General features: G+C 35.5%; 1 protein-coding gene across 2 annotated transcripts in view; it reads right to left on the bottom strand.

The window, feature by feature from the left end:
• The window catches only part of Sec16 (endoplasmic reticulum export factor secretory 16), a 50,822-nt gene extending 40,829 nt beyond the window's left edge, over nt 1-9,993 (bottom strand). For both annotated transcript variants that reach the window (XM_085947147.1, XM_085947148.1), the window contains exons 1-3: nt 9,889-9,993; nt 9,626-9,711; nt 258-3,244 (exon numbers count right to left, since the gene is read on the bottom strand). In XM_085947147.1, coding sequence (XP_085803273.1) covers nt 258-3,244; nt 9,626-9,703 — 3,065 coding nt within the window. In that variant the 5' untranslated portion in view covers nt 9,704-9,711; nt 9,889-9,993. The remainder of the gene's footprint in view (nt 1-257; nt 3,245-9,625; nt 9,712-9,888) is intronic.
• Nucleotides 9,994-16,018: the final 6,025 nt, after the last annotated feature.

The following is a 16,018-nucleotide window of genomic DNA, read 5'->3' as shown; positions in this document are numbered from 1 at the left end:
CACGTGCATCACTCCAGCAGACAAAGATATATATGAACAGGCAGTGTAGTGGATGAGTTATAAAACTTCACATTCATAGTAGCTCCACCGCCGTATCATTCTCAGTTGGAAGTGATGTGCATGCAGCAGCATCAAAGCATATCCATAGCCAAACCCACCCTGGACTGAACACCTTGCTTGTGACCTGTCGCAACATCTTGTGGTTGCCATGTGTGGTGAGACTTGAACTTATAACAAAACAATAAAAATGAACACACCTTCTATCTCTATCAGAATAATAATCAGTATCTTCCGTTTCATATTTGTCCTTGTTGGTCTTTCTCACACGCCTATCTTCACCTCTGGTCCCATCTCTTTCACTCCTATACTGCTCTCCTCGCCTCTCTTTATCAACCCTCCGATCGCCGTATCTTCCATCCCTCTCCTTGGACGTACGCAATCTATCTTTTCGTGGAGAGTCTTTCTTAAACATCCTATCCCGTTCTGACTCATCACCAGTGGTATCGTCTCTGTATTTTCTATCTTTATCACTCGATTTACGGCTAGTTTCATCACGGTATTTTCTATCCTTATCGCTTAACTTTCTATTGGATTGCTGCGCGAGTCTTTCCGATCCTGAATCGAGCGGATCTATGCTTCGGGAAGGTAGATCAGCAGAAATATTTCCTTCGCGAATGAGAGAATTATCAGCTGACGAAATTGTGCTTAAATCTTGAAGGTTCTCACCTTCCATATCGAGATCTCTAGCTTCCGATTCCATCATAACATTTGGAGTTGATACGTTATCAACGGGAGCATTAATTCGGGAATTATCATTAGCTTCCGTTGCACCAACAACACTTCTTATTTGATTAGCAGCATCGACTTCTGAATAATCGGAACCATCCATGTTTTGCTCTCTCGGTTCTGTGGAATTACTCTGCTCCAAGCCTGTAACGACTCTTTCATCTCTATTCTGATTTTGAAATGATTGAAAATTGGCACTCGATTCACCCATAGGCACCATTCTATCAAAACCAATAGGTCGTCGGTCTGCAGAACTTCGCGAAGTAACATTCTGATTATAATTAGATTCATCATCAGTAGGTTGTCCGTCTACTTGTCTGTAAACGGTAGGAGTTCTGTTCATGTAAGCCGAATTATTCAAACTATCACTTTCGGTAGTCTGTCCATCAATTTGCCTATCTAAGTAATCATCGTCGTTCGGTTGGGTGTAAATATTCAAAGATTCTGTCGGTTGTCCGGGTACCATTCTAGAGAGTCCAGGAGGAGGCTGGTCGTCAGCACAGAAACTAGAATTTGGCCCAGAATCTGACTCCGGTTGACCAAGAACCATTCTCCTGAGTCCAGGCGGTGGGTAATTATCTTGAGAAGTATTCAAATTGTTTCTAGATCCGCGATCTTCAGTGGAAAAGTTTGTATTATCACCGTAACTTGCGTCGGATAAGTGTCCGGTTTGCAAGTATTCGTTTCTATCATTGTTCGGAGCGACTTCGAAGTTTTCTACAGTATTCTGATGTTGGTTCAGTGGTTGATGGGGATACTGCATGGGTCTATAATTTATCGGCGACGGATTGTCAGGTCGCTCTGAATTATCAGGCGTCGTTTCGAGGTTAGCCGTACTGTACGAAACTTGTTGTACAATGCGAGTAGAAAGTGGAATGTTTTGATTAGTAGACAATTTAGGAGAAACAGAAACTTGCCGTACACTTTGTTGAACAGACTCTTGCTGCAAATTGAACGGTAAACTTTGCGGTTCCAAAGATTGTGTTGCCATGTTTTCAGGCGGTGATTGTATTGGTGTTCTGTTGGCAGTCTTGTGAGACAATTGTCCCGCTCTTTTAAAGGGGTTTTGATTTGAAGACGTGTTTGCGGGGAAAGGAGGCATACTCGGAGGCAATGTCGTCGGCGGTTTCTTGCCAGAAGGCGGTAAAGATCCCCTAGGAGGCGTAGATACCCTAGAAGCATTCTCAACAAAATTTTGAGGCTGTTCGTCTTGCTGTAAACTTCTTGGGACACTTTTCTCCGGTGACACACTTTCCCTATTACGTGAATTAATAGCCATTTCTCTTACACCATCAGCAAGTTCCCTATTGTCTCGTATATCAGTCGGATTCTCTGGTACATTGTGAACCACATTTTCAACATGCTGCTGTCGTTCCCAGTTGGAAATATTCTCATTATAATTTTCCGATGAGGGTTGGGCATAATTGAAATTCGTATTATCGTTAGAATTAAATCCAGGGCTACTCTTTTCAGAACTTCTGGACGGATCTTCACTCCTGTTGGTGCTTTCGGTGTGAGACAGAAGCCCATCACTGGAATCCTGTGAAGGCTGCGACTCGATCGACCATTGCGGTGTCAGATTATCAGCGTGAAATCTCCTTCCTGTGAAACCTGGCAGAATATTATGCTCCATCAAAGCTTCCCTATCGTTCAGAGTCTTAATATTACTTTCGTTAGTGGGCTTAGACTGAAGATCGATTGCTTCTTTTTCTATATTTGCATTCTTACTATCGTCTTTGACGAGTGGAGTTTCAACGGGATAACTTTGAGCATTTACTGGTTCATTTCTTGGAGTGTTAGCTTGTAAGTTTCTCGGTACCGTTTCATGTACGGCTTCCCTCGATTGACTATGCACAGATCTCTCCCTGCCGGTATCGGGTCTATTCGGTTCTTCGACAGACCAGTTCCACGAGTCGCCCGAATTAGCAAAACTATCTCCGATTACGTTAGCGTTAGCCGGCGGATCTCTCAATTGATTGCTATTCTGCTGCATATTCTGTGCTGGAGTTCCGTCTTCGTTGCCCCAGTTCCATGCGTCGGCTTCGTGGCTCTGAAAGTTAGCGGTGGCATTTTGGTATCCTTGCTGCGGCTGCACTTGTGTATTGTACTGCTGTTGATTTTGGTAATCCGGGTAATTTTGCTGTTGCGGGTATGAATTTGGCTGTACATAATTTTGTTGCCCGTATTGATAGAATTCATTCTGTTGCTGAGTATTAGGGTAGGTTTGTTGAGGGTAGTTTTGATTGTAAGCATTGTGAGGGCTGGCCGCGGGCTGATTGGGGATGGCTGGTTGTTGCGACTGCCAGTATTGTTGAGCTTGAGGGTTGTAAGGCTGCGTAGGATTGCCGTAGTGAGATTGAGGTTGAGGTTGAGGCTGTTGGTTCTGTTGCCATTGTTGCTGATGTAATTGCTGCGGCTGCTGAGGTAACGGCGCTTGTTGCTGACTCGGCAGCGGTGGCTGAAATAAAACATTACAAAACATTCAACCATAACAAAAAATAATTAACACAAACATTATAAGATTTGCATAAGTCGACTACAGACATAACAGTATACCTGCACAAGTATACATGTATGATAATATCTTGACTGTGCAAGAGATTTGAAAATCTTTGAATTTCGATGGTGTGAACTGGACGTGTGTACTGAGAGAACCAGTCGCATATTTTTTGTTGACACAGTTAAAGGGTATATCGACTTGTGCCCTGTGGAGAGTATATGGCCATCAGGCTTGTGTGTTCATAATATTACATGCTGATTTTATTTTATTGTAGGTAGTTTTTCCTTTATTATTCCTAATTTAATAGCGCCTGTACACATGCATGGATTTATTTGCAGCAATAGTGAGTATTTTAAACTATCATGACAATAAAAAAGTGTTGACTGTCTCTCCAATCGCATTCTTCAAGAGTAAGCGAGATGCAATGTTGTCATTTTATAGAACGATTTGACAGGCCGTAAAAATCGGTTAACCTCAAAATTAGTACGCGGTGTAGTTGGTTTTTTTGCCAGTAGGTTCGCCACTATCGTTCTAATACGCAGGCGCAAATCGAATAAATCCCAACTGTCGCATGAAAATTCAGAAGTTTCTTAACTTTTCTGATTCATGCATGCAAGTTAAACACGTGAATTTTCTTGTTATGGCCGCGATAATACATACTGTCAGCAGTAAATCCATACACGTGTAAACGGGGTATAACGATAATTTGTGTTTTATGATAAGTATATTATAATTTACGTGACAAATATTTTATTTTTATTGTTGTGTGCTTTGTTTTACTGTTTTATTTAAAATTTTCTTAGGTGCATGCAATTAAATAATAAAATTAATAAATGAATACTCCGCTAGTACACTGCTCAAGTATGCAGTTATGTCTGTTGCTGGCTTTAAACAATAATCATCTGATACTGTAAATCGAATTGCATTTTTTTTGTTTACTAAATGAAATATCTGTCTCATTAACAAATAAAGTCAAAATGTGCGAATTTCATAAATTTTAATTAGGTATTTTTTATGTTCAAAATTACCTTTAGTTGACACTATCACCTCAAAATAATAAAAGATAACACTAAACTGAAGCAATGTGGGCAACTGGTTGAATAAATTTAATGTTCTATCAAATTAGTAGCGATATAAACTCAAAAACAATGTTTTCAGATAACAAAGCTAACAATGGAGTGAACATATAAAATATTAACTGTTTTTTTATCAAAAACAATATAAGTGTGTATAAGTTAAATTAAAGCAAAGATTACAACATCATATTATTATGAATGTACATTTTCTGAATGGGGGCATAAATTAAATTTGCATTGCTTATTGTGTATTGTTTCCTGCAGATTTAGAAATTCAGTTAATACATTTTGAATGCTTTATTTGATCCAGACTGAAAAAGACTTTTTATTAAAATAACATATTATTCAAAAATCTGTGGGGATCAAATGCTGCTTGTTCAACGCATGCATGCTACATGTGCTCTCGTACAGTAACAGCTATAGCTCAGTAAATTCTGAAGTTCATTAAGTTTTGGGAATCAATGTCTCCCTGTATGACGAGTTCCTTTGCTGACACAACAGTACTTAGTAACCGTTGTGATCACGAAGAGGCATTTATAAGATTATTCATTTTCAACTGATTTAGTTCACTTTCCCCGTAAGTATAACGGTTAACATGACATGTCACGGAACGTAGCACTGGACGAAGATAAGTGTCACGATATTGTGGGTGACCTATCCTCTGAGGCTGGAGCACGGTAGGGTGACGTAACCAAGTATATACGTAGGTAAATCACCATTTTCATTATATCAATATAATAAACAGACCGAGTGGACGCCCACTGCTAATGGAAAGTATTAAGTACTTAATGTCCACATCAGTGACAGATGCTACATTCTCCTACTATCACCTGTCACATCTTCAGAAATGCCTCTTAAACGCTGGGGGCGTTCCAGGAAGAACTTCTCAAGAATTTAGAATGGACAGGAGTCCTAACTTTACTCTTACGTTGGTCAAGTGTAGATGAGAAGATACCTTCTCTTTTACTGTATGACATAAGAAATGATAAATAATTTCCCCTTGTGGAAACTAGGTCGCAATAAGTGATCAACCAAGTAGTTCTTCCCAGTCAACTGACATATATGAAGACTTCCAGACAGTGTTGCCAATTATGTGGTCAGGGTGTAAAAGCATCATAAGTCATGAAATTGCATTTTTTATTTTATTACCGAATCAATAAGTCAATAAGATTCTGTACATTTTTGTATAAGTACATAAGTAAAGTGTTGTTTAATGTTATATTACAAATAAGGTTAATCACATAAGTTATCTACAACTGAAAAGAAGGGTGGAAAAATACATAAGCCAGACTTGTGAATATTTAAAATTTGGATGACTTATATTATTAGTTATTGGATGACAATTGATTTCATTCTGCCACATTTTGTGATTTTCTGGTGTTTACATTATTTTTTCTCTGTTCGCAGAAACGCTTCTGTCGATAAAAATATGCCAGATGGGATAAAAAAATAAAACTTATTCGGCATGAAAACGTACTAGATTTTCAGAAAGAGAAAAAAATTGCAGCTATCATTAAATCTGTAGGTAAAAATTTATGAAGAATATAGTTGACAAATTTTTTTAATTCTGCTGGTGAAGAATCGTAAGTATATTTTTCTGCCAACAATTAATTGCTGAGCTTTTTTTTTTGACTCTGTTTGAAAAAATCGACATTAAATTATCTTTGTTTCTAGTACTTAGATTTTTCTCATTTTTTCTTATACCTATTTCTAAAATTACTATCAGGGTAGTCTGATTTTAATTTTTAAGAGTATCAACAAACACTCTCTCACTTTCCAATAAACCTTAGGGTTATTACGAAGACTTTAAACCTAGTTTCAATATTGAAAAATGCTGGATTTTGCAAGTTAGATGACTATAGCCTTAGCCTTACCTTTGTATCTTAACTCCCTTGTTCTTTCACATACAATTATACATACTCGACCGCCTGTTTCAGTCATTACACTACAAACAGAGCTATGAAATTGAAACCATGACATGTTGGTTGTAGAATAGTGACAATTGTTATATCTGTAGTAAACGCTGTTTCCAAGGGACCATAGGTTCTGATTTATTTTTAAACACTATGTTTGTTATAAAACCTAACATCGTGATATTTTCGAGTGGTTGTTGAATTAAGTACTTATAATATATAAATATTAAATAACATTCAACTGAATTTCTGAAACTGAAAATTTTCATTCTGCATTTTATAATACAATAAAGTGAATATGTAGATTTTGATAATATTTAGCGTGACACAGATAATAAATTAGTAAGTACTTAAATGTCAACATAAAGATACAATTTCAGCATGTATAATTATTACATAAGGAATATCTAAGGTTTCACTAGAACGAATATTTAAGCAAAATAAATTGAAATGCCATTGAGTTTAAATAAAATTGTAAGTAGGTATACAGTCAACTAAGAATTAGAACATGGGTTCTCAACCCAGGGCGTCACTAAAAATAGTAAAATGTCAAGAAATGCACCTCCCAATAAATAATTACTTAATTGGGGATTAAAAAGAACGCTTCATGGCAAAAACATTATCTTCAACATCGTGGCAATTGACCAATAAAATCGATCTCGTTGCCATGTTTGTTCATATCAGCTCAGAAACGAAAGGAGTACAAAAAGTGAAATATTTGACAGTAAACAAACGCAGACTGGTTAAGTGAAACCAAATGTAATGTTTACTAATTTAAAAGTAGAAGCATATCCTCGATGATTGATATATAATGGACATGTAAAGAAAATATTTTGTGTTATTGTTGTAGTGTTGATGTTGTTGTTATTTTTAATATGTTTTCTTCACTCTATTAAGCCGCGTTGACACGGTCCAAGTGGGGATCCAAGTACACTTGGACCGAGTGCCATGCAAGTGACAGCTTCATACTAATTATTCCTATCCAAGCTAACTTGGATGAGTAGGACGCGGTCCAAGTAGCTTGGATAGGAATAATTAGTATGAAGATGTCTCATACGAGTGCACTTGGATGGCACTGTACTTGGACCGTGTCAACACGCTTTTAAAGAGGTATTTTTAGGCAAATGTTGTGATACAGGGAGGTCGCATATAATGTAGTTAATATAAAAGGGGGTCGCGACTCCTAAGAAGGTTGGAAATCCGTGAATTAGAATAAACTGTACATCATCAAAATAATAAATGATTTAAATAATTGACAATCTTTTAATAATAAATGTATATGAGAGGTTAACAAATTTATTACAGCTCAAGATATGTAGTGTGTGTGAATTGAATTATAAATAAAAAAAGACAATAATTATTTTTTACTTATATGTGTAATGCCTTGAAACATAGCTATGCGTATAATATAAATTTGCCAGTCTGAAGAGCATTTGTGTAAACAATTTTACATGATAATATTATATGAAAATAAACAATTTATAATAATATGTTCAAATGATAAAGGGGTATGACAGCAATATTAGCTTTTTTCGTAACATGAAATTGAAAGGAATTTGAAGCAGAATATTTATTGGAAAATTACGTAAATAGTTGAAGTTGGTGTATTGTTATGCATGCTCATTGGGTAATGCATAAGTAATTGAAGTTACTGTTGGTAATAAATCTACAATTTGGCATGTCTTATTATAGTGGAACAATTTAACCTTCAACATGCGCAGATGTGATTTCTTCTAGTGCGCATATATTACAAAAGGTTAACGTGATTATTGCCTGTATTCAAGCCAGTAGAATTTGGTTTGGTAGATGACTGACTTGAACCGGGAGATTACAAGCTTATTGCATCGCTTTCTCTCGCTCGGCATCACCACACTATCTTTTGTTTTTATCTTAAAATTATACAATTGAAATGAATCAAAAATCATTTCTGTAATAATGGAGTAAACTTCTAATTATCCGGGTATGGATTCATCAGTGGATGATTTCTCATTCTCAAAAACTAACAAAATTATTAGTTCACATTATTATTCATAAAATCAATTGAAACTATACTACATAGGTTTCTAGTTTTGACTCACTTTAATAGTAAAATAATTCATTGTGTAAGTTATTCTTCCTCTCTGCAACAATCTACAAGATCGATCTACGCACCACATGCCAATAAAGTCAGAACGCGACGGTGGACCGAAATGAATCTACCTTATGCATGCCTTAGCTCCAAGGCTAGAGCATGATCAGATTAAGTAAGTTCGGCTCTAATTGTCTGATCATTGATTGAATTAATTGGAAAAAACAAATAAACAACTATATAGATCAGCATTTCCCAATTATTGTTAGTCACGGAACCCTTTATATGTTGTACATCAAAATGGAACCGCTCAAACATTTAAGAGTAGCATATTAAAAAAATTTGATGCAGGTGAGTTTATTTCTCTCTGTTTCTTCATGGCTGAGATTTAAAATTTCGACTAATGAGATGACGATATTTTACATACATAATGCAATTAATTTTGTGATTATCAGTCTCCCGTTATTACATCGGCCAGCCACTGCAGCCATACGTTTTCGACGCAGAGAGACCTTCTCTTACCTCCATTTGACCTTACATCACCTAATTACTTCCGCAATGGTACTTTCTTCATACGCAGATAGTACAAAATCTATGCAGACTGCGTATGGTACCTATGGCTGTCCGTTTGGGAAACGCTGGACACATGGCTGTTTATTATATTTTCCTTAAGCAGATGTTGTACATAGTCTTTAGAATATAGTTACTTCAAGTAATTATGAGATAACCACTGATTTTCCCAACGGGACAATCATGTTCTGCCTTCTTGCGGAAGATTGAAAAATAGCCCCACCTTGTAATATTCTGGAAATTACTAACTATCCTGGAGTATGCATTTATTTCAATGCTTCTAAAGTTGGTTGTCTCTCTGTTTAGTAATATATTTAATAATTCTGCACAAGCTCAGAGGTCCAAAAATGTATAAACTTGACATCAAAACGAGTCAATAGGGTGTAAATAATATAAATATATGTTTATTTTTGAATATTTAATATAGTACTTGCGTATGGATATAATCTAAACATTATAATATTGTCATCCCACAGATGACATTCATTACATTTTTTTTTATTATTTTTCCAATCATTTAATTTATTCCGTAACACTATGAAATCATATTGCAAGGTTCAGTCAATTGAACATAACATTTACAATAGCTGGTGAACCGACAAACGTCAGACGTAGTATAATCAACCAATAACAAAAATAATCAACTAGCCCCAGTCAAGATCATCCGACAAACATAACCTAAACATGATAGAGTTAACGTCAAAGTACTCACTTGCGTGGGATTGTACATGTTCTGGCCGGAGCCCGGTACGGCGGCTGGGCTTCCTCGGGGCCTTTTCATCCAAGACATCCTCTAAACTGCAATTAAATTACGTAACAATCATTACAAACCCAACACATATGCTTTGGAAAATGTCCTGTCACTAGTACTGGAAACAACGGTACTGCGACGAAAACTTTCACCAGCTTTCACTGTTCTACATTCTATCATATCAAACTTTGATATCCAAGTCTAACGAAGGCGATTGCACTCACCTATATAATTAAAACATTGCAATCTGAAGGAAATTTAAAATATATTTTTTATAACTTGACACAGTTATCATCGATCGGAGTTGCCCTGTTGGAACTTTCAACTATGGCTACCTGTTTTCACCGCAATAGCGCTACCTGTCACTATTAATTGTTGTAAACAAGAAAACTGCTTTACCATCTTATTATTATCCCAATCGTGCTGAGCTACCCAAATTCTGAAATAATTATTAAAATGTATATACAAGTTTGATATCAAATTGTTTTGGCATAAATTATATAGATGTCAGTAAAATGAAAAAGTTTTAATAAATCCACAAAAAAACTAATAGTTTTTAATATTTAATTTGATTTTATTGAATTGATAAAATTACTATACCGAAAAAAATACTGAATAATATTATGTTAAAAGTAAGCATATAGCGCCCCCCCCGCTTAGCGGACAATTTTTACTATGAACATAATATTTTTATTACATTAGCATGAGGTTTGATAGTTTTGCCAAAAAAACTAGACATACCTAGTCATAAAATATGAGCTTCGAGCGAGAGAAAGCGATGCAATATTGTTAAATTCAGTCCACGATAGCAACCATAACAATAATCAAACTTTGATCTGCCTAATTACTGCGCACTAGAAGATATAAGACGTATCCGCGCATGTTCAATCTTAAAAATTGTTCCGCTATAGTTCTAAGTATGAAAATATACCAGTGATTCCAAACCGTTTTTATTTGGCGGAATCATTGAAGCATTTTGTAAAGCTACAGGGAACCCCTATATGGCTGTCACATAAAGTACAATGGATAAATTATAAATTTAATGTTTAATATACTTGTAAAAATGTAGACGGTGACAGCATTGGCTACTTGACACTCACCCCATACTATTTTTGATAGATTCCGTCTAAGTCTGCAAGGGCGGCACTCTGGCTCGGGACGTCACAGTCTATTAGCAAAAATATATTGTCTCAACAGAAACTCCTCTGAAAAATTGTCCCGTGACCCCCGATTGAGATTGAGTGCAGTGCGGGAGGGGTGTGCTTTGGTGGGCCATTAACCTTTAAAAAGTCCTTCTTTTTCCCCAAGCAATGCATGGCCTGCCTACTCGCACGGACGTCACTTTCAGTAAGGTAGAGTTATCTTACATAGAGTTATCAATTAAAAATGTATTACCATTATTGAAAATAAATAAGGTACTGTTCGGTTAAAGCGGATACAGCGGAAAACGCATTTTGAAAATAGCCGATAAACTGGATTATTTGTTAGGTTAACCTAACCTAACCTAATGAAGGCCTCCGACTTCCTGACTAGCTGAGGCACTTGGAAGTGGAGGTTCATTAATGTGGAAGAACAGGCAGGAACCTCATGGACGTGGAGTAACCAAGAAGTCACGGGGCACAAAGTCAATTAAACACCAGATGAAATCTTCAGAACTCGTATTTTATTGTTATTAGAATAAGTTTGGCCTTATGGCATTCCTTCATCAAGGATTATAGTCCAAAGGTATCATTCACATTGGTATCGAAGGTCCCAAAGTTTATAATAATTAAAAGAAACTCGATTTATTGTTATTATCCATACACCACAATTAGTAAAAAAAAGAAAAGTCAAATCAATTAATATTCGAAGTTCACAGTTCGAAGTCTCAATAAACAAGAGTCAACTAATATCCGAAGTCACAAAAATAACCACATTTATTACTGATTAATTAAAAATTAATTCGAATATTATTATTTAATTATTTTTAAATTAACTTGATTATTATTAACTAATTATTTAACATTAACTTAATTATTTCTAATTAGTTATGCAGACGAGATCGTGAGGGTCCCGGGGCAACAAGCCGTCACAGAAGCGACTCCCGGAACCCACAAGTGACAAAACAGACTGCCTTTGGATTTAATAATCTTGCCTTTTTATCCGTTAGGGGTGGTTGTATTTCTTACAAATTCACACCAATCACCGATACCGCCATATGCTACACATTTATATAAGGTTGCCGGATGTCAGACTATCAACCAAACATATAGCGATATCGATGTACATAATATGATTAATATTAATATTACTTTAATTACATTAATTCCTTAATTATCTTAATTATTTTAACTACTACATATTACTAACGCCCGTCCATACGTCCTACTTTATTATTTCTCTAACCCATTGCATATCACATTAAATTTACCTATTATATTACAATTTACATTACATATTATCTTACATCCAAATCATATTTTATATCTAATTTAATTTAATTACCCTTTACCTAAGCATATTATATTTGATCAAAATTTTAACCCTATTACCTTATTACCTATATGTACATGGTCTGCGACCGACTTATCTCCTCCACAGTTCACCCTGGGAAGTGGTGGGACCTGCCAGAGCAAACTGCGGGACTTCTACATATATGAAATATTGTTAATTTTGTTCAGCTTTGTCGAGGGTCGTAATCATTCCACCGGTGGCACATTGACTACCAGGGTCAGACCGAGCGGCTGGGAGGCACTACTCCTTATGGGAGCGCCCCCCACAGTGGCAGAAAATTCAGTGTGTGACATTAACCCAACCCAACCTAACCTAACCTTAACTAACCCAAACTAACAAATAATCCAGTTTATCGGCTATTTTCAAAATGCGTTTTCCGCTGTATCCGCTTTAACCGAACAGTACCATAAATAAATAATAAACATGTATTACTCCATGCACTTTTCACAAAATATTATAATGACTGATAATTATTATTAAGTACATTTATTTAACGATTTTATACTTTTACCAAAAACGTTGATGTTGTACTTCTTTAGCGATATTTTGCAAATTCTCGCAGAACCCTTGAACGCTCTCACGAAAACCTGGTTGACAATCACTGCTATATAAACCACTAACCATTAACCAGCGTTTCCCAAATAATTTAAAGAATTAAATTAAACGCGTTAATCTTATTATTACATTTTTTATGATTATTTTTATCACCAAAATTCATTCATTCATTTGTTAACGATGTTGTATTATACTGAGCAGTGTAATACAATAAATGTATTTATTACCTACCATGTGTATTATGTAGTGTAGGTCAAGGTACCGAGGTGCTGGTATAAAGGATAAGGCACTTTGCCACCTTCATTGGCCCACTTGATATTGGTGACGACAATAATAATTATTATTAGAAGGTAAATAGCTATACTCAACGAGTTCACATCTTAAGATATCGATATATTCCACTTGCATGAGAGTGAAATAGGTGTAAGTATGTTGTTTTCAGAGTGGGTCCTAACAATAATGTTAGCACACTTGGAGCACGCGCGAAGCCCCTGGGTATAAAGACCGATTATAGAAAGTCTGGGGCACTGAATTGTGAGTTATGATGGTAGTGCCGGTTATTGATTATTTTCGAATGTTTTGCCTGTTCCCTGTAAATGAAGTTTTTCAGTTGTAGGTATATTAAATATCGCTCAAATCAATTGACGTATTACTATTTATTTCAATATTGAAAAATCATCATTTTCCACAAATATTTTACCATATTTTACTCAAAGTATGAGCAATAACTAGCACTATGATCGAAATTTACAGTTTTGTGTCACGGCTTAACTATTATAATAGTGGACCTTGCTGGGTGGGTAACGCGAACATTATATTCCACTAAAAATGCTCACATTTGCGATGGGAATAGCGATTTATTTACTGTAGGTAGGTGGGTAGGTATTTGATTTTATAATAATTAATCTTCAGTATTTAGGTATACCTAACTACTGGAAATTTTGATTAAACCGAAACTAATTTTCTAACATAAATGATATTTTATAAACCTTTTTCTGGTAAAATCGTTCATATTTTTTCAAAATTTCCTCATTAAAATATAAAATTACAATGTAGACTAAATACTTTTCGTCACCTATCAGAATTGTAGTGCTATAATAATCTCACATAATGTCTATGAGCCTATTCTGAATGTACCTAGTAATTAATTTTTAATAACGCGGTCGAATTTTCCCAATAATTATATAGGATTCTACTGCACATATTTTTTTCACAATCAATATTTGATTGAACGTAAAAAAAATCTACTGCTGTTTCATTATTTTTTTATTATTATTTTTTTGTTATGCTTGAAGACAATTAGTTATCTCCGACGTGCGGTCCCATATTAAAGCGCGAGTAGATTGGGATCAGTCGGTATAATCGCCCTAAGACGGGGTCTGGTGTATTTATTTATTATTATTATTATTATTTTTTTAAATTTGAATATTCAGCTTACTTGATATACTTACCTGTAACGATATAATATATTTGTATACCTACATATATATTATATTTTCATTACACTGCTTCTTCAAAATAGTTACGTAGGTAGGTACCTCATGGCTCCCACATCCTAAAACGGGCCCCCCGGCCAGGATCTTTGCCAGGCCCCCCTACCTATCGCTAATTTGAATGGCATGTGTGACGCACAACAGAAACGTTTTCAAAATTATGTTAGAGGTAAAAGTAAGGGCTTTCGGTTTATTTTTAGGGATTTTTGTAGTTTTAATACATCTACTTGAATTATGTAGTTGTCAAGTATCGACACAAAACAATAAAAATGCAACTAACGACCTCATTTTTAAATGTAAAATTCTCTCTGTGAAATAGCGACGCAGGCGACTTTTTTTATTTACGATTAGAGAAAATTTGTGATATATGTTTATCTTAAATATCAGATTGACCCGTCACGCCGGGCCCCCCCCTGAGCCCGGGCCTCCAGGCTAGAGCCCTGTCAGCCCCCCCTTCGTGGGGGCCATGAGGTACCTACACTATAATAATATAAAAATGAACTCATCACAGACTAATAACACAATATGATGACCTCCAAAGCTATATAAACCTGATGTAGCCAAAAGGAAATTAAAATATCTCATTCGAGAAAAGCGACCATTTCACATAATTATCTGGGTACCATTGTCAGGATAATAATATGGAAACAGAAATCAGAAGACTAATACATTAATAAAATTAAAGTCAGTCAACATATTGTGTTACTTTGGAATCTGTATACCTACATCTGAAATTAATGCAAAGTGCTATCTCAGAACACAATCCTACAGTCCTCACATATGGATCAGAATGTTGGGTCATCAGCAAAAACGGTCTTCTGATTCTCTAACGCAGGGTTTCCCAAACTATGTTCTGCGGAACACCAGTGTTCCGCAGAACCTGAATAGGTGTTCCGCGACAATCTGAAAGGTTTTATACACTGCAACACTATTAAAGATCTTCTACTAAGTAGAAGTAAAATAAGTAAAACTAAAATAAGTAAAGAATCTACTTCATATTGAAAGGCGAGTGATGATCAATCTCCACTGATGTTTATGACGTCAAGTATCTAGGTACAGGCGGAGGACCATCTTTTCTCGTTAAATTAAATTTTAAAGTACCTAGATGAAGAAGTTTCCAAAGTATTTTTAGAACACATACATAACCTGAAAAAAACCTTTTTTGCAATATTTTCCGAAAACTAGTTAGGATGATTCCTGGTTGCGGAATCCATTTTCCGTGACAGCTAAACCAGTAGGCTTAAGCGCAAGTGACTATGAAAATCTAATTGATTTAATTAGTGACTCTGATTTGAAACAAAAATACACAGATCAGCCTTTAAATGATTTCTGGGCGAGTTTGTCAGAAGAATACCCCAATTTTTCAAAACAAGCTAGGTTACTTCCTTTTTCTACAGCCTATTTATGCGAAGCGGGATTTTCTTTTTATGCCGCAACGAAGTCAAAATGCAAGAACAGGCTCGACGCCACACCAGATATTAGAATGTAACTTATCAATATTGCGCCTGATATCAAGAAGACATGCAATTCAAGAACTCAAAATCATCAAAGTCATTACGTGGTTTATTTATTCAAATTTTTATGTTTGTATTATATTATAGTTTTATATTTAAAAATAATTATTAAATAAATAATGTGTTTTAATAATAAATTTTTACTAGTAGGACCCAACCAAAAAAAAGCTAAGTGTTAAAATTTCCGGGTTTGCGAATTGTTCCATTGCAGACAAGGTTTGGGAAACCCTGTTCTAACGAATGATAAAGCAATATTTGGAGCAGAGAATGAAAGTGTAGTAGGTATGCCATTTTAATAT

Source organism: Rhyacophila brunnea, unplaced genomic scaffold, assembly GCF_057557595.1.
Source record: "Rhyacophila brunnea isolate RB1 unplaced genomic scaffold, BYU_Rbru_1.0 scaffold_2, whole genome shotgun sequence".
NCBI classification, from domain to species: domain Eukaryota; kingdom Metazoa; phylum Arthropoda; class Insecta; order Trichoptera; family Rhyacophilidae; genus Rhyacophila; species Rhyacophila brunnea.
Note: the sequence above shows the minus strand (reverse complement) of the source record. Positions and strands in the feature narration are given on the sequence as shown.